Here is a 19,715-nt window from a genome sequence, read left to right as displayed (position 1 = left end):
TAAGTAGTAGAGGAAATGTGACTACTGACACTGATTAGAAGAAAATGTGCATGAAACTTCATTATTTCTAACTTCTTTAGAAAGGTATCCCCCTGATGTACAGAGGATAGTACGGAGTAAGCAGAGGATGGTTCACTTGTCAACTGTTGCAGAAAAAGATAATCCCTTTCTGTATTAACCCTTCCGAACCACTTTTTTTCCAAATCAAATAATCTGAGTGTTGATAAACAACAGCTGGATCTATTTGTGATGCTACACATCCTTTCAAAAGAGAAGATATGTTCTAGTATTGATTGATAACTTGTATCTGATGAGGGTATTAGAGGCCACGGTAGGGATGCAATGGGAACTAAAAACGTGAGGCTTGTCATGTTTCATGGACTTATTTGTTTCTTCTGAGGCTATTAAACATAGTCACAGAATCACAGAATAGAATCACAGAATCATTAAGGTTGGAAAGGACCTCTAAGATCATCAAGTCCAGCCGTCAACCCAAACACCACCATCCCCACTAAACCATGTCCCAAAGTGCCACGTCTACACGTTCTTTGAACACCTCCAAGTGATAGTGACTCCATCACCTCCCTGGGCAGCCTGTTCCAATGCTTGACCAATTTTTCAGTAAAAAAAATTATCCTAATATCCAGTCTAAACCTCCCCTGGTGCAACTTGAAGCCATTTCCTCTCATTCTATCGCTAGTTATGTGGAAGAAGAAACCAACACTCACCTCACTACAATCCCCTTTCAGGTAGCTGTAGAGGGTGATAAGGTCTCCCCTCAGCCTCCTCTTCTCCAGACTAAACAACCCCAGCTCCCTCAGCCGCTCCTCATAAGACTTGTTCTCCAGACCCCTCACCAGCTTTGTTGCCCTGCTCTGGACATGCTCCAGCAACTCAATGTCCTTCTTGTAGTGAGGGGCCCAGAAGTGAACACAGGATTCAAGGTGTGGCCTCACCAGGGCTAAGTACAGGGGCACAATCACTTCCCTACTCCTGCTGGCCACACTATTCCTGATACAGGCCAGGACGCTGTTGGCCTTCTTGGCCACCTGGGCACACTGCTGGCTCATATTCAGCCGGCTGTCAACCAGCACCCCCAGGTCCTTTTCCGCCAGGCAGCTCTCCAGCCACTCCTCCCCAAGCCTGTAGCGTGGCATGGGGTTGTTGTGACCCAAGTGCAGGACCCGGCACTTGGCCTTGTTAAACCTCATGCAGTTGACCTCTGCCCATCGATCCAGCCTGTCCAGATCCCTCTGCAGAGCCCTCCTACCCTCCAGCAGATCAACACTCCCACCCAACTTGGGGTCATCTGCAAACTTACTGAGGGAGCACTCGATGCTCTCATCCAGATCATCTATAAAGATATTGAACAAGACCGGCCCCAAAACTGATCCCTGGGGAACACCGCTCATGACCGGCTGCCAACTGGATTAAACGCCATTCACCACGACTCTCTGAGCTCAGCCATCCAGCCAGGTTTTTACCCAGGGAAGAGTAAACCTGTCTAAGCCACGAGCTGCCAGTTTCTCTAGGAGAATGGTGTGGGAGACAGTGTCAAAGGCTTTACTAAAGTCCAGGTAGACAACGTCCACAGCCTTTCCCTCATCCACTAGGCGGGTCACCTGGTCATCGAAGGAGATCAGGTTGGTCAAGCAGGACCTGCCTTTCAGGAACCCATGCTGGCTGGGCCTGATCCCTTGGTTGTCCTGCACATGCCCTGGGAGAACCCTCAAGATGAACCTCTCCATAATCTTCCCTGGTACCGAGGTCAGGCTGACAGGCCTGTAGTTCCCCGGGTCCTCCTTCCGGCCCTTCTTGTAGATGGGCATCACATTGGCAAGCCTCCAGTCTTCTGGGACCTCCCCTGTTAACCAGGACTGCTGATAAATGATGGAGAGTGGCTTGGCAAGCTCCTCTGCCAGCTCTCTCAGTACTCTTGGGTGGATCCCATCAGGCCCCATAGACTTGTGAGTGTCCAGGTGGCTTAGCAGGTCCTTAACTGCTTCCTCCTGGATTATGAGGAGTTTATTCTGCCCTCCATCCCTGTCTTCCAGCTCAGGGGGCTGAATACCCTGCAGATACCTGGTCTGGTTATTAAAGACTGAGGCAAAGAAGGCATTAAGTACCTCAGCCTTTTCCTCACCCTTGGTGACAATGTTCCCCCTGCATCCAATAAAGGATGGAGAATCTCCTTAGCTCTCTTTTTGTTGTTAATGTATTTGCAAAAATATTTTTTTTATCCCTTACAACTGGGGCCAGACTGAGTTCTAGCTGGGCTTTTGCCTTTCTAATTTTGTCTCTAAATGACTTGATGAGATCCCTGTACTCTTCTTGAGTTACCTGCCCCTTCTTCCAAAGGTTATAAACTCTCCTTTTTTTCCTGAGTCCCAGCAAAAGCTCCCTGTTCAGCCAGGCCAGTCATCTTCCCTGCCAGCTTGTCTTGCGGCACACGGGGACAGCCTGCTCCTGCGCCTTTAAGATTTCCTTCTTGAGTAATGTCCAGCCTTCCTGGACCCTTTTGCCCTTCAGGACTGTCTCCCAAAGGTTCTCTCAACCAGTGACCTGAACAGGCTGGAGTCTGCCCTCCACATGTCCATTGTAGAGGTTTTGCTGACCCCTCTCCTTACTTCACCAAGAATCAAGAATTCTACCATTTCATGGCGCGAAGCCCAAGACAACCTCCGACCACCACATCTCCCAGCAGTCCTTCCCTGTTTGTAAACAGCAGGTCAAGCGAGGCACCTCCCCTGGTAGGCTCACTTACCAGCTGTGTCAGGAAGTTATCCTCCACACACTCCAGGAACCTCCTAGACTGTTTCCTCTCTGCTGTGTTGTATTTCCAGCAGACGTCCGGTAAGTTGAAGTCCCCCACGAGAACAAGTGCAGCCACTTGTAGAATGCTTTATCTGCCTCTTTGTCCTGGTTGGGTGGTCTATAACAGACTCCCAGCAGGATATCTGCCTCATTGGCCTTCCCCCTCATCCTTACCCATAAGCACTCAACCTTGTCATCACAATCATTGAGCTCTATATAATCAGAACACTCCCTAACATACAGAGCCACCCCACCGCCTCTCCTTCCTTGCCTGTCTCTTCTGAAGAGCTTATAGCCATCCATTGCAGCACTCCAGTCATGTGAGGCATCCCACCATGTTTCTGTGATGGTGACTAAGTCATAGCTATCCAATATAATATATCTATGTATTACAGTACATCTGTAGATATATACATCTATAATAGTTGTATTAGAATGTAACTTTTGGTGCTGAGTGCCTTGATCTCAAAAATCTCCAATTATTCCTTTCATTAACAGATACAGACAAGTTACTTGCAAAATTAATCAATACAGAGAGACATCCTTGATGGAAAAAGCAGGAAGAGGAGATGGACTCTTGTTGTTCCACACAGAGGACAAGGACAAAACCAACTTTTTCAAATTTTGCACCTCTATAATTTATACTATAATTTCCAAAGGACCTCCAGTCTCCATTTTTTACCTGTACCAAACATTATAAAAGGACCTCAGCAGTAAAAAAAAAAAAAAAAAAAAAAAGACCTTAGCATTGCCATGCCATAGGCAAGTGTAGTAGTTGTGTAACTTTTAGCAAGAACCTCCTAAAAAAACTTCTCCGCCTCTCCTCTGGAATAAACAGTTCCTCCACACTACTGGTTCCCAACCTCAGAAAGAACATGTCATATCCATCCAAAGCCTTACTGTTAAAAAAGAAGCATCTGAAAACCTCTGATGAAGCATAGTACTGTAGAGATTTCATGTCTAAAAAAAAAGGACAGAAGAGACCGCTAATCTTCTATCAAAACTTGCAAGTACAATTCTACTCAAAATAATTTATGGAAGACAACAACGCGTGCCTATGCAGAAAGTGTAGTGTGACTGTAATATGTATTCCCATGCCTCAATTACAAAAGCAGCAAAGATGCTTTCATGCAGATTTTAGTATGTGCTAGCATCCAGAGTAAGATCTCTAGAGGGACGCTTGCTACGTACAGCATCAGCTAGCATTATACGTTCCCATTCTAATTAGACCAAGTACATGCTACAGTCACACTATTTTCTTGACATAATGTAATCTGAAGTCACAGTATATGTACTAAAATGCACAAATGCCAGGCTTTTGCATAAATACAGTAAGCAACTTCACAAGAATTAATGACATATTTAGGAGTTACTGGATGTATTTCTAACAGAACTATTCCCATAGGAACAAGCTTCCTCCTGCAGCCACACCAAACAAAACAATCCCAGTGTATCAACTTGTAGACATAGTACAAACTTACAAGCAACAGTAAAAGCATTACCAAAACATAAGAATCATATTTCTCCAAGGTAACAGCTTTTCAGTAAATCTGTCCCAGGTCTGCTAAAAATCATTCTACTCAATACTATTCATTCATGACTGAAACAACAGCAACTAAAGTGAAAAGAGCTGCTGTCTAGCATAGGGGCAACTTACCACCAGTGAATAAATGGTGATCATTTGTCCCAGTATAAGGCAGCAACTCTTACACCTGATCCATAGCAATTGCAGGAACTCAGGAAGAACTGAGACCTGGCAGAGGATGCAGGTAGAAGGGAAGCATAAGATTGGAATCCTCATTTGGTAAGACAGTTATTGAGCAGCAGTGAAAGGGAGAGATCATATTCTATAAAAATCACTCCTTTCCCCAAAAGAAACAAATCAGAGTCTGCCCATGGCTATGTAATTATGGTAAACAAACTTCACAATTAATGTTCAACATCTCCTGAAAGCCAGAACAAAAGAGAAGGACTGTTTTAGTCTTGGTCTAAATGTGTGAAGGCCGCTGTGCACCATCAAAAATACACTGCATTTTTTGAGATGCTTCTCAGCTAAAATGTGCTGGAGAATCTACTCAAAGTGTGGGGATATAAAGGTAGCTTTTTAAGTAGTAAGAGACAAACCACAAGCTCTCCATAAATAAATTTAAAATTAGTAGAAAAAATGTAAGCAAAGTAACAAATTCCACCATTTCATTAAATCAAAATTGAAGGCAGTAGAGATCTCTTTTGAGGTGAGCACCCATTTTCTCCATATATTCACAAACAATGTTTTCTAACAAGACTTGATTTAGTTACCAAATAAGAAATACCCAAAAAGTTAATCCTTTAAGTAATTGCAACAAGAACATTTACACGTATAGACACATAACAAACTCGTGCTCTCTCTCTCCAGGCATCTTTAAAAACGGAAAGAAAAAAATCTTTGAACGGAAAACTTGTGCTCTCTCTCTGCTGGTTAAAGACCCAAACTGTATGTAAATTCAGTTGTCTCCACGCAAGTATGTCCGAAATCGACCATTTTCACCTATGAACTTCCAAAATCAGAATCTGCACCATTTTCCACTCTGCAAGATTTTTCTTGGGAATATCTCATACATTAGCATTATACGATAATTTTTTTTTTTTTCTTCTCAGAAGTTAAACACAGTGCCAAGGAAGCTACCGAAAAATACTTATGTTAACCTATCACTATCGACTTCATAAACCACATATTATCTTCAAGATTTACATGTGGGTTTTGCATCCACTTTTGATATTTCTGAAGCCTTCAAACCAGTTAACAATAGGGAAAAAAAGGAAAAAAGAAAAAAAATTAAAAAAAAAATCAAAGATGATCAATTCAATGAAATCAGTTAAGACAACCAGTACAGCTACTGAAGTTGAAGGGCAAACATTTCAGAGGCTCATCTAGTTCTGTGCTAGAGACCATATAGATATATGGTAGTTCTCTAAAACTTGTAATGCCTACATAATAATGAATATCCAGTTGAACAAACATTGAATATTGGAGACAATATAGTAGTATATATTACCCAATTATTACAGTGCCTTTAAAAGAACAGATGTGATTTTATTCTAACACCTCCTTCACATTAGGTTCAAATTGAGATACGAATAGAGTCTTAGAATCGTTTATGGAAAAGACCTTTAAGATGATCAAGTCCAACCGTTAATAATAGATAAAAATAAATAGAAATGGCATAAAGGAGTTGTCGTGTATTTTCTTAAATTAGGCAACATAGTTAATTAATAATTCAACTACAAAAACTTACTACAAATTTTTACTTATGGTACTGCTGGGATTCTAGAAACTATAAACAGTGGCAATTGTACTTCATTCAGTCTCATGGTTCAAAATAAGAGGAGCTTAAAAAGAATTTTGAAAGATAAGAACTTCACTTTCCATCCATTAAGATCCCAAATAAAGAATACCAGATATTAAAAATATGCATATATGAGAGATTACAGTTCACTGTTAGAGGGGAATGGAGATGAATGTCGTAGAACCACCTACACTGAGCAAACAGAATTGAACTATGTGACAATGACAGGACTTTTTTTTATATATATATATATATATGAGGTTTATATGCATATATATATTTATAAAATATATATAGTGTATACACACACACAATCCTTTTACCTTTATCTTGCACTTCCTTTGAAAATCGCTCCCTTTCAATAGCTGATTCACGTTCTATCCGCTCAATTTCAGCCAATGCATCCAATTCTACTTCATCATATGACGTTATAGTTCCTTGTTGCGAAACCTGTTGCTGTGTCTGTACCACAGGAGTTTGAGGTTGTTTTGCAGCAACTGAAGTGTTCTGTTGTAAAACAGGCACTTGTTGTGCCTGAAGGAAAGCTGTCTGTTCATGCTGCGGCAAACACTGAGCAGCGTTTAGTGGGCGGTTAACATCCTGTGGAGTAATGGGTGTTTTAGAAGTCTGTCCTGGGTACTGCACATTAAAAGGGATATCACCCTCTGACATACTGCTGTTTTCCAAACCAGAAAGCATATCATCCTGCTGGTCCATATCCGAAGATCTTACACGAGAGAGTCTTAATGTAAGCTTAGTGGAATCCTTGGAAGGAGAACTAATGATATCATACATTGCAGCTTTTTCAGTCTGGTCTTTTTCATCCTTGCCTAACTTCATTTTCTTTTGTTTCTTTTGCTTTCTTTCTGGAGAATCTAACAATATGTCTGGGGGAACATCTCTAGGTGATGAATAAGGTGGAGGCTGAGATTGTTGGATTAAAGGTTGTCTTGATCCTAGAATAATAATTCAGAAAAACTGAACAGTTATGTTGTTCCATGTTTATATAAAAACACACTAAATATAACCTACATAATTTTAATATGTATTTGTACATATATCTGTGTTCACAAAAGGTCTAAGTGAGATTGGTAGGAAGCACATAATTCCTAGATCAAGATGCAATCCAGATAGTTGCAGTGTATTTCCTAGGAAGTTTAGCCATCCACTGCAGGTAGAGAAGGGATCATTTCAGAGAAGATGGAACAAAAATCCCACCACCAAAAAAGAATAAATAAAAATAGCACCTACAGGTTCAGACTATCAACTATTAGAAAACAGTCAATGAAAGCAAGTTGACTACAGAAAAAGGAAATAACAAAAAGATTCTTAATAAGGTCCAGTGATGAAGACTTAATGATCAGTGTATAGGCATTAGCCATTTCAGCCACACATTTTTAAGTAATTAAAAAAAAAAAAACCCTTAAAAAATCAAAACATACTCAACCTCCTTAACTTTGATTCTGACAATTCATTTTCAACTTTTTTTTTTATTTTAGGTAAACTCATTCCAACCTCCCCCACTCATTACTATCTAAAAAACACTAATTATCTTAGAGCATTTTTCTGTCATTCCCTGCCTTATCTCCTCTCTTTTTTTGAAACATGAATTTTTACTTCTACATGCACCCATTTCAGGCTTTGAATATATCTACAGAAAAATTTAAAATTAGACATTTTTATTAAAAACATTCTCCAATTAATCATATGAAATTTTTTGTTCCTCAAATTAAACCAGCTCCCCATAACTATTATCCCAGAAAAAGCTTTGAAAAACAGAGAAGCTTTTCAACCTGTCCCAATTATAATTCGGAACTATCACTTTTGGCTTAAAAATGAATACTGGTGTGGGGGGAAAAAAAAAGACTGTTGGCTGGACCAATAGGGCCAGCCTCCTCTTGTTAAACAAAGCAAACATTTATCTGATCCCATTCATCTACTGGGGAATACTGATCTTCAGAAAGCAGTGACTAAGATTATTAGTCATTCTGGTTTAGGTCATCATAGGTCAATACTTCTAACAACACAAAAACTAATTGGAATACAAGTTCCCATGTACTTCATTCAAGATGCACCACTAAGCAAGAAAGCAGCTTTATTCTGAAATTTAAATTCCTATCAGATATATTAAGAAATGTTAAGAAACATTAAGCAATGTACTGAGCTGTAGATGAAAAAAAGAATGGATACCTCTAGCAAGGCTTCAATTCAAATGAAAGGCGTGCCTTTACTGTTGACTTCTTTGCACAGACTACTATTTTTCTCTCCCTAGTACATTCTGTGAGAAGTCCTATAACTTCTGTATGTAGAGCAGGGTATAAAACGGGTTTATCTTATCCTTTCTTGACCATCAGCAACAACTCCATATTCTGCCAATAAAAGTCACAATGTTGGGAAGCCCTGTTTTGACTCATCCTGATTCTCAAGATCTTTTCACTACTCCATTTCCCCTCCTCAAATTAGACACCATGCTCAATCACTAGTACTGAAGACCTGGCTACATCCTATGAAGATCTCTCACTTGCCTTCCACCAGAGATTCCTATTCTTGTGATGCCCCCTCCACATACACACACTTCTAATTACTGTCTCTTTAGACAATAATTTAGAAGATTGTCTCAGTGTGATGTATAGCAGAAACTGTTAGCTACTAATTTCTTTTAAGGCAATGACTACCACTCACTAGAAATACAGGCTGCATTTTTATTTCTACAAATATCAGAGGCAGCTCAAAACTTTTCAGAGAGATCTTACTGACATCTTACTCTTGAATTATCTCTTAAATGAATACTTCTGAAGTTGCAACAATGTAACATTTACTGTTTTTCACAGTTACACTTCAAATAGAGGGGACAAAATTGATTCTCCCTTATCTTTTAAGTAAATTTGACAAGATTGTTCTGATTCGTATTCATTTGGTATTTCTCATGCTGAAAAAAAAACACTGCAGCAACAGATAAGGTGGTTCTTTTTAGTTTTGGGTAGACTTGAGGAAGTGAGGAGGATTTCAGCGCGTTCCACTGAATGTGCTTAGAATCCAGTAAATGAAAACACAAAAGTAGTTTTCCCTCTCCTAGGCAGCACGACAAATAGCTATTTGAAAGTATCTTCTTCCTGTAGGAAAATCCTGAAAGTTACCTATAAGTTGCATTTTAAGAGTACATGTTCTGGCAATAACTTCACATATTTCCAAGATGTCTAATGATGGCTAAGCCTCTGGCGACAAAGGGGCTTAGAAGCTACAATACCTATGTACCGAGATGAAAAGAAATTGAAAAAGATGAAGCATTCTGTAACAGTTTCATTCTACCACAGTCATTAACAGTTTTGAACAGGTATCACACATTGAATGTGTACCACATTCTGTTGGATGCTTAGACTTCAGACAAAACATCACCCATTATAGAGAGTTGTGCCTATTACTGTTGAAGTCAGTCTGGAATATTTCCTATGGGAGAAGGCTTGAGCCATTATACATCTGAGAACAAAGCTCTTACAAGACTTGCTGATAACAGAAGAAATGTTTTTATGGAAAGAATACACAGACAGACAGGTATAATCTGTTTGCTGAACCAGTTGAGATTCCAAGGTTGAGGTCTGTTCTACGAAATACTGTCAATGTAGTAAAACATACAATGATCTTCAGAAATTATCTTTGGGAATTAACTGAATTTCAGAATATTCTTTTAGAACAGAGAAATATGTAGGCAGATTTTGAGTCTAAATCTAGGGCTGTGTGGTAATTCAGGAAAAAATAACTGACTTTCTGTAACTGATCTTCCATAGTATCGGTAAAAGAACTTTGGCCAAACTCTTTTTGTATGGCAGGAATATGTAAAACTTATGAGATAAAAAGAGATTCTCCACTGATTTGGGAAGATCATTGTATCATTACTGAACAGGAAATACTGATGGTCATCCAGATAATGCCAAATGCAGCTGCAAAACAGGTAACATGATAGGAAATAAGGCTTCTACAGAGAACAAATATACCCATCAACAATACCTCCACAGTCTTTCAGCAACAGTCATCCTGACCACCCATGATAATCCTGGGACTGGTTCTCTGTACTAATTAGTTTTCCTACTGATTCCTAGTGGTAGATGGCACTGAGTATGGAAGAAGTTTTATCAACTGCTGTAGCAATTTGTAAACACTTTTTTTTCTGAGACTCTTGACTGATTTCTTATCCTTTATAATGCAAGCAACTATAATATGCACTGCATCGACAGTAACTTAACCTTCTTAAAAATGTAAAGTTTCAAAAACACTTCTTTGTTTACCATGGAATAGCTTCACTTGCTCATTGTACATCAGTAACTTGGGTAGCAAACAAATAAGCTTCTGTCCAGGAGATTGCACATATCACTAACATCTAAATCTTACAGTTTCTGTCTGCACACTTTCTAATTATGCCACAACACTCTGCATGGAGCTGTAAGAGAAACCCCTCCTTACCCTTTTGGATACCTTTACGGAATAGGTACGAGGCCCTGGGTATGTTGGACAAAACACATAACGAGATAGAAAAGGAGGAACCTATGCAAGTACTCTTGCCAGGGTCAGATCAACCAACTCCTCGCAACAAGACCTACATTAAGACCAATGCTGAGAAGAAACAACAGTGAGTTATGGTCATCAGTGACTCCCTCCTGAGGGGAACAGAAGCATCCCTTTTTCACACCGGATCCTCTTTTCAGGGAAGTCTACTGCCTCCCTGGGGCCTGAATTAGGGACGTCACCAGACAACTGACGAGCTTAGTACAGCCTTCAGACTATTACCCACTCCTGCTCTTTCATGTGGGCACTAATGATGTCGCAACAAAAAATCCAAGGTCGATCAAAAGAGATTTCAGAACCCTGTGAAGAATGCTAAAAGATTCGGGAGCACAGGTAGTGTTTTCCTCAATCCTCCCAGTAATGGGGTGAGACTTTGGAAGAAACAGACAAGCCCAGGATATCAATACCTGGCTCCAGGACTGGTGCCTCCACCAAAACTTTGGGTTTTATAACCACAGAAGAGTCTTTGAAACACAAGGTATGCTGGGGCCTGACGGAATCCACCTGTCCCGATGAGGGAAACACTTCTTTCTCATAAGTTGGCAGAACTGATTGAGAGGGCTTTAAACTAGAATCAATGGGGGAAGGGAATACCAACAGGAGAGCTGAAGGTAAACCAAGGGTTGGCATGGCATCCCCTGAGTGTGGTAACACTAACAGGAATGTTTACACTGCTCCAGGGAGCATGGAAGGTTCAGGAGCACATCTGAAACACCTGTACACAAACACACACAGTATGAGAAACAAACAGGATGAACTGGAAGCATTGGTTACTTCCCAGAGCTATGATATCATTGGTATTAGCAAGACTTGGTGGAAGGAGTCCCACGACTGGAGTGCTGCGATGGAGGGCTACAGGCTGTTCAGGAGGGATAGGCAGGGCAGGCGAGGCAGAGGAGTGGCACTGTATGTAAGGGAGAGGTTTGACTGCACAGCCCTTACAGTTAGTGATGATGTGGTTGAGAGCTTCTGGGTGAGGATTAGGGGGATGGAAATCAAGGGAGATGTTGTAGTGGGTGTCTACTATCGATCGCCCAGCCAGGATGACAGCACTGAGGAGTTATTCTATGGGCAATTAAGAGAAATCTCTGGATCGGTAGTCCTTGTCCTTATGAGAGATTTCAACTTCCCAGACATCAAATGGGAATATCATACTGCTGTGATGAGCAAGTCTGGGCAGTTCTTGAAGTTTGTAGAAGATAACTTCTTGTCACAAGTACTCAGGGAGCCAACTAGGAAAGATGCCTTCCTAGACTTGTTGTTTCTGAATAGAGGACGCATGGGAGATGTGATGGTAGGTGGCTGTCTTGGCCACAGTGATAACAAAACGGTTAAGTTTAAAATATTCAGTGTAATGAGAAAAAAGCTCAGCACAGTTGCTACCCTGGATTTCAAGAGAGCAAACTTTAAGCTATTCAGGGAGCTACTTAGCAGTGTCCCCTCAGAATCTGCTTTTGAGGGCTTAGGGGGCCATGAGTGCTGGTCATTTTTTAAGAACCACCTTTTAAAGGCACAGGAGCAGGCAATCCCATTGTGTCACAAGTCAAGCAAGCAAGGCAGGCAACCAGCTTGGCTGAACAGGGAACTCCTCTTGGAACTCAGGAGGAAAAAGAAATGGTATGATCTCTGGAAGCGAGGTCAGGCTTCGCAGGAAGATTACAGACCCATGGTTCGCATATGCAGGGAAAAGACACAAAAGGCCAAAGCTCAATCAGAGTTGAAACTGACCAGTATTGTGTCAGACAACAAGAAAGGCTTTTTTAAGTATGCTAATAGAAAGAAGTTGTCTAAGGAAAGCATTGGACTGATACTTGTTGAAGATGGTTCACCTGACAAATAAGGACGAAGAAGTGGAGGCATTCAATGCCTTTTTTTTTTTTTTTTTTGCCTCAGTCTAATAATACTGATAGACCTTGGGCTGCCAGGTCCTCTGAGTTGGAGGACCACGACTGTGGGAACAGTGACTTTCCATTTGTGGACACTGAAATTGTAAGGGACCAGCTGTATCAGCTGAATGTTCACAAGTCCATGGGGCCTGATGAGATTCATTCCAGAATAGTGAAGGAGCTACTGGATGTTACAGCAGGACCCTTCTCAATCATCTACCAAAGGCCTTGGGAGTCTGGGGAGATCCCCGCTGACTGGAAGCCAGCCAATGTTATTCCAATTTACAAGAAGGGCGTGAGGGAAGACCCAGGAAACTACAGACCTGTTAGTCTAACCTCAGTTCCTGGAAAAATTATGGAGAAGATCATACTGGGTACTATGAAAGGCATTTAAAGGACAATGCAATCATCAGGCACAGTCAACATGGGTTCACAAAGGGAAAGTCCTGTTTAACTAATTTGATATCCTTCTACGATAAGGTTACCTGCCTAGCAAATGAAGGGAAGGTGGCAAATGTAGTCTTTCTAGATTTTAGCAAGGCTTTTGATACTGTCCCTCACAGCATCCTTCTGGATGAGTTGTCCAACTGTGAGATGAGCAGGTACACAGTGTGCTGGGTGAAGAACTGGCTGGACGGCAGGGCTCAAAGGGTTGTAGTGAATGCATCTACATCTGGCTGGTGACTGGTCACCAGCGGTGTTCCTCAGGGCTCAATTCTAGGGCCAGTTCTGTTCAATATATTTATCAATGATCTGAAGGCAGGAGTTGAATGCACCCTTAGCAAGTTTGCTGATGATACTAAACTGAGAGGTGCTGTTGACTCTCTCGAGGGACAAGAGGCCTTGCAGAGGAACCTAGATAGATCGAAGCATTGGGCAGTCATCAATGGCATGACATTTAATAAGACCAAATGCCAGATTCTGCACTTGGGAAAAGTAACACCAGACAGAACTACAGATTGGGAGAGGAATAGCTGGAGAGCAGCCCTGCAGAAAGGGATCTGGGAGTGCTGGTTGACAGCAGGCTCAATGTGAGTCAGCAGTGTGCCCTGGCAGCCAAACTGCATTCTGCAGTGCATTAAACACAGTATAAACCAGCTGGTCAAAAGAGGTGATTATCCCACTATACTTGGCGTTGGTGTAGCCTCATCTTGACTACTGTGTGCAGTTCTGGGCCCCATAATTATAGAAGGATGTTAAGGTCCTTGAATGCATCCAGAGGAGGGCAACAAAGCTGGTGAAAGGGCTGGAAGGCATGTCCTATGAGGAGCAGCTAAGGACTCTGGGTTTGTCTAGTTTGGAGAAAAGGAGATTGAGGGGTGACCTCATTGCTCTCTACAGCTTCCTGAGGAGGGGAAATGCAGAGGGAGGTGCTGATCTCTTCTCCCTGGTATCCAGTGACAGGACGTGTGGGAATGGTTCAAAGCTGTGCCAAGGGAGGTTTAGATTGGACATTAGGAAGCATTTCTTTACAGAGGGGGTGGTCAAACACTGGAACAGGCTTCCTAGAGAGGTGGTCGATGCCCCATGCCTGTCAGTGTTTAAGGGGCATTTGGACAATGCCCTTTATAACTTGCTTTAACTTGGTCAGCCCTGAAGTGGTCAGGCAGTTAGACTAGATGATCACTGTAAGTCCCTTCCAAATGAAATATTCTATTCTATTCTACTCACATCTTATTTAAACATTCATGATACTTTCCCTGATCATCTCTAAGCCTCTTCAGAGTAAAGACCACTCACCTTTTAAAGTTGATGCACTGAAGTCCCACCACTGGTCACATTCTTTGTTGTGATCCACATGGTTAAAAAACAACTATCAAGGTTACCAGGAACTTAGGATTCACGTATTTTAAAGAATTATTAGCTTTCCACTTGCACAACAACAACAACTTCAAAACAACTATTTCACTACTTGAAGTAGTATCTCCATATTCCTTTAAATCCCATGCAGGTAAAGGTTCCCAGATGTTGAAAGGAAGTCTTTCACCCATCCTACACCTATAGGTGAACAAGTGCAGCTTTCCAGAGCACTGCCTTAAACAGTAGTATAAAATATTTGTCACTAATAACTTCTCACATAACAGAATTAGAGAGTATTTTATTAATCTAAAGATCATAAGGAGCTTTTGGTGTCGAGTGTTTCAGAGAGGCCCACAACTGCTTTCAAAAACAGAATCAAAATTTACAGTTTTCTTGACTAAGTGGAATAATCTTTTGAAACAAAAGAAATTCAGTAGTCAGCAGCACAAACTTTTTATTCATCTGAGAAAGAGCAATTGTAACAACATGAGAGGAAGACAGATAACCTCTACAGAAAGACTGCAATATTTTTAAAACAGCTTCCAACATGAATCTAAGTTATCACCTGTATTGGGTTTGCGTGGCAAGGTTTTTGTAGCGGGGGGCTGCAGGGGTGACTTTTGTGAGAAGCTGCTAGAAGCTTCCCCATGTCCAACAGCGAGTGCCAGCCAGCTCCAAGACAGAATCGCTGCTGGCCAAGGCCAAGCCAATCAGCAACGGTAGTAGTGCCTCTGTGATAATATATTTAAGAAGGGGAAAAAAAAGAAACAGCAACAGCAATTGCAGCTGGAGAGAAGAGTGAAAATATGCAAGAGAAACAACTCTGCAGACACCAAGGTCAGTGAAGAAGGAGGGGGAGGAGGTGATCCAGGTGCTGGAGCAGAGACTCCCCTGCAGCCCCTGGTGAAGACCATGGTAAGGCAGGCTGTTCCCCTGCAGCCCAAGGAGGTTCATGGTGGAACAGATATCCACCTGCAGCCCGGGGAGGACCCCATGCCCAAGCAGGTGGATGCATTTGAAGGAGGTTGTGACCCTGTGGGAAGCCCGTGCTGGAGCAAGCTCCTGGCAAGACCTGTGGACCCATGGAAAGAGGAGCCCACGATGGAGCAGGTTTGCTGGCAGGATGTGTGACCCCATGGGGGACCCACGCTGGAACAATCTGTTCCTGAAGGACTGCACCCTGTGGAAGGGACCCAGGCTGGAGCAGTTCATGAAGAACTGCAGCCTGTGGGAAGGACTCACGTTGGAGAAGTTTGTGGAGGACTGTGGTCCCGTGGGAGAGACCCCATGCTGGAGCAGAGGAAGAGTGTGAGGAGTCCTCCCCCTGAGGAGGAAGGAGCAGCAGAAGCAACATTTGATGAACTGACCACAACCCCCATTCCCCGTCCCCCTGTGCCACTCAGGCGGCAGGAGGTAGGGAAATTGGGAGTGAAGTTGAGCCTGGGACGAAGGTGTTTTAAGATTTGGTTTTAGTTCTCATTACCTGACTCCGATTTGATTGGCAATAAATTAAATTAATTTTTCCCCAAGTCGAGTCTGTTTTGCCCATGACAGTCATTGCTGAGTGATCTCTCCCTGTCCTTGTCTCGACCCACAAGCTTTTCATCATATTTTCTCTCCCCTGTCCAGCTGAGAAGGGAAGTGATAAAGCGGCTTTGTTGGGCACCTGGTGTCCAGCCAGGGTCAACCCACCACATCACCAAAGAGCTGCTATACTCATATATGACAGTAGTATCATCCAAGGTCATCTACAGTATTTTTCTGACTACTCATCCTTCTAAGTCTTCAAATAGAGTTGTATCTATGACTTAGGGCAGTACAACATTAAGACAAATGCAGACCAATTAGAATTCAGATAAAAACATCAAAGACAATTAAAGGCTCAGAAATTATTATTTCTGTAGATATGACAGAAAGAAACCACGCTGTTCAGTCTATAGAAGATTAGATTAGTGCAAGACATGATAGCATTTTTTGATATGTAAATGATTACTATAAATAAATAAATAATAAAAAGGAGGTCGTGAATTGTTTTTCCTTGCACACTGGAAAGAAGTCAAGAAGTGTCATGCCTAACTGCAACAAAAATGATTCAGGCTAAGCATTAGGAGAAAAGCTTTCTAGCACTAAGAATCTAAGAAGCCCCCAAAGCCCTGCTGTATTTTCTAAAATCTTCCCAAGTTTTGTACTAGACATAGAGAAATTATTACTTATTTTGATTAAGAGACTATATTGACATTTGTTTTCAAAGAGCAGAACTTAGTTTAAAATTCAAACTTAAAGGGACAGCATGAGACATAGAACCACACACATTTGGGAGGTTTTTCGGGGCAGACTGTATTCACTTTCCACATACTCTTTCAATAATTTTCAGGGAAGAGTCCCACCATTTTCCCCAGAACTTCAAATGCCTCATGAAAAACCTCAGCTTTGTCTGTTCTAGCTTAGAACTGTCGTATTCAGAAGCATCCTTGCATAAAAAGTTAAGACTTGAAGAAAGAAACAAGAATGAATGTTTGTTTTGGCCCTGTCTGAAAATATCTTTGAATAAATTTCTTCCACCTTTCTTTTGAAGGAGAGAGTGAGATGATAATTTTTCTTAACAAGTACCTTTGAGAGCACTGAAGTCTGTACTACAGATTTAAAAAGATTCCTAATTCTTCTTGCCACCAACTATATATTGAAAGACCAAATGTAGAGGAATCTCTCTGGAGAAGTCCTATAAATCACTAAGAAAAATAAAAGTAATCTTTCCAAATTATTCAGAAAATAATCAAGTATCCATTAATAATTTCTGGAAGGAATACAACTTATTTTTGGAAAAGAGTGCAAAATTATATAGTTTCATAAGGGTTGTTGCTATTCCTTACAGATGTTTTCCCAGGAGTTTAGGAAGCGATGGAAACAGAACTGTAAATATATTACCTCTTCTCTTTGGAAAGCAATGGCCTAAAAACATTGTGGAAGGCTTTCCTTTATACAGATCTTTAGAAGTTGTCTTAAGTAAAATATCTTTTCTGAGATTCCAGAGTAGTGGGAAATTAGAACAAATGGATAAAGGATTTTGATAAGTAATGGGTAATGGGTACCACAGAATATTTTATGAGCTCAACAGAAGGAAAACACTTCATGTTAATTCTTCATAGATGAATTCATAGAATTTCTATGAAAGCAGATGTGGTAACAGATGATAGCATGAAAGCAGAGACGCTAAAAATATAAAATTTATATAAAAAAGAAAGGATAAAGACCAGCCTAGAACTTCTAGATAAAACTTCAGCTGCTCTGGTACCTTTACTGTATCTGAGTTGCAAACAAAACGTCTTCCTCATTCAGATTCTGTCAGACAGCTATCATTCAGTCTTAAAGTAATTCAAGGCTGTACAATCACATTCTTCAAGTCTCCAGAAGTCCTTGCTACTTCCATGTCAGAAATACAGAAATGCAATCTGTGCCCGTATCTTCGGTAATTGCCTCACATTTCAATGTTATATAAGAAAGCTTAGATATTATAACATCCTTCCTGTGATCTTTCTCTGGACTGATGATTTCTAGTGCCATTCTTTTTGTCCCCCCAAACAAACAATTAAATATTTTGCTAATTTTCTTTACCAAAGTTTGCAACTTGTCAACCAAACTTTCAAGGACTAATGAGAGTAGCAACAAAAAGCTCAATGTAGATATTTGCTGTTTGTTCATCACTGGAAAAGTTAGCAGCATAACCAAATCACTTCCACTCCAAATCATAGGCCAAAAACTCACTGTCAGGGATCACATATTCTAACACTAATTATCCACACCTCTTCAACACATTTCTAAAATGCAAGATTAGAGGAAGTAAATGCCTGGCAAGATTCTTGCAGTATCAAGAACTGGTTCTCTCAATCAGGGTTCATTAATCTCTTTAAGAAGGCAAAATGGTAGCAGCATTAGTAACAGTATTTCAGTTGTGTACTTTATCAATGAGAAAAGTAAAGCTAACATACAGGTAAATAAATCAAAAAGCTCCTCTTGCACTTTTCCAGACTCTAATGCTGAAACATTACAACCTGAATTGTACAATCGGATTGTTTTCAGAAATAATCTGAAAAGGTATCCCTTCAAAATGGGTTCTGAGACAACCAATTGAGACAGCAGCAATTTTAACTAAAAAAATAATTCAAATATTCTTCTGGCTGAGTAGTAATCATATATTTGAGTGGAAGTAGCTTAGATTCACAATGTTGTTAAACTGATAAGCTCAACATGGATTGTGTGTACCGAGTTAAAGAAAAACAATCACATTCAGTCTTTGCCATTGACACAAGTCTTACAAGTCCTTTAGCACAAGACCTCCTAAAATACTGATGCTGCTGGCATGCTATACAAGTACTTCTCACTTGCATTTGAGCCACGTTTCTTCTATCACTGTTTAACACAGTATACACCTACAGAAGATGAACCACAAAAGATCATTTAGCAGTCACAGGATCATAGGATAATTCAGTTAAGAAGGGACCTCAGGAGGTTTTATTCGATCCTCATGCTCAAAGCAGGGTGAGCAAGGCCGCATTATGCAGGGCTTTATCCATCCTGGTCTTCAAAACCTCCAAGGCTGGTAAATGCACAGATTCTCTGGGCTTTTCCAATGCTCAACTGTCCTGATAGTGAAAAAGTTTTTCCTTATACCTAGTCAGAACCTCCCATTTCAATTTAAGTCCACTGTCTCTCATCCTTCCTCCACAACACTGTGAAAAGCCTAACTCAAGTCTTCCTGATAAGCTCCTCATAGGTATGAGGAGACTGCTCTAAGGTCATATCCATCCATTGTGTGTCATCCCATGTTGTCCCCCCCAAGACTTCTCTTATCCAGGCTGCACAAGCCCAAGACCCTCACCTTCTCTAGAATCTCCCCCATCTCCTGTTCTCCCTCTCCACCTAACCTGACCATCCAGAAAGACTTAATTTTGTTTCAGGGCTAAAGAGAAGAAAGCACTGTTGCATCTCTTTACTATTGCCATGTAAATACATAAGCACTGAAAACCTAAATTAGTAAGAATATGCCCAAATCCCTAGCTTACTAAGTCTCATGTATCTCAGTGATTGCTTCTTAGGGATAATATTTAAAAAAGCAGTATGCATTCCAGATTTTAGCATCATTATTTTCTCAGCTGACTGACAGTTCACCCTATCCTTCCCCACAGCTAAGGTTTTCAGGCTTCATTTATGCTATACATATTGTGTTCATCAAACTACTTTTAATTTCATGTTCTTAAAATTTGATGATTACAATCAAGACAAGTGTTGCAGGTTAAAACACTTTTGAGCTGGTTAAGAGTCGAATACTCGT

At 40.9% G+C, this 19,715-nt stretch overlaps 1 protein-coding gene across 1 annotated transcript in view; it reads right to left on the bottom strand.

Moving 5' to 3' along the window:
* The window catches only part of LOC309415195 (nipped-B-like protein), a 117,574-nt gene that overhangs the window by 71,576 nt on the left and 26,283 nt on the right, over positions 1-19,715 (bottom strand). Inside the window, exon 8 of the mRNA XM_082012644.1 lies at positions 6,464-7,096. Within this exon, the coding sequence (XP_081868770.1) occupies positions 6,464-7,096 (633 nt within the window). The remainder of the gene's footprint in view (positions 1-6,463; positions 7,097-19,715) is intronic.

This window comes from Phaethon aethereus, assembly GCF_964289735.1.
Source record: "Phaethon aethereus genome assembly, chromosome: W".
Taxonomy (NCBI): domain Eukaryota; kingdom Metazoa; phylum Chordata; class Aves; order Phaethontiformes; family Phaethontidae; genus Phaethon; species Phaethon aethereus.
This window is presented reverse-complemented; position numbering and strand designations above follow the sequence as displayed.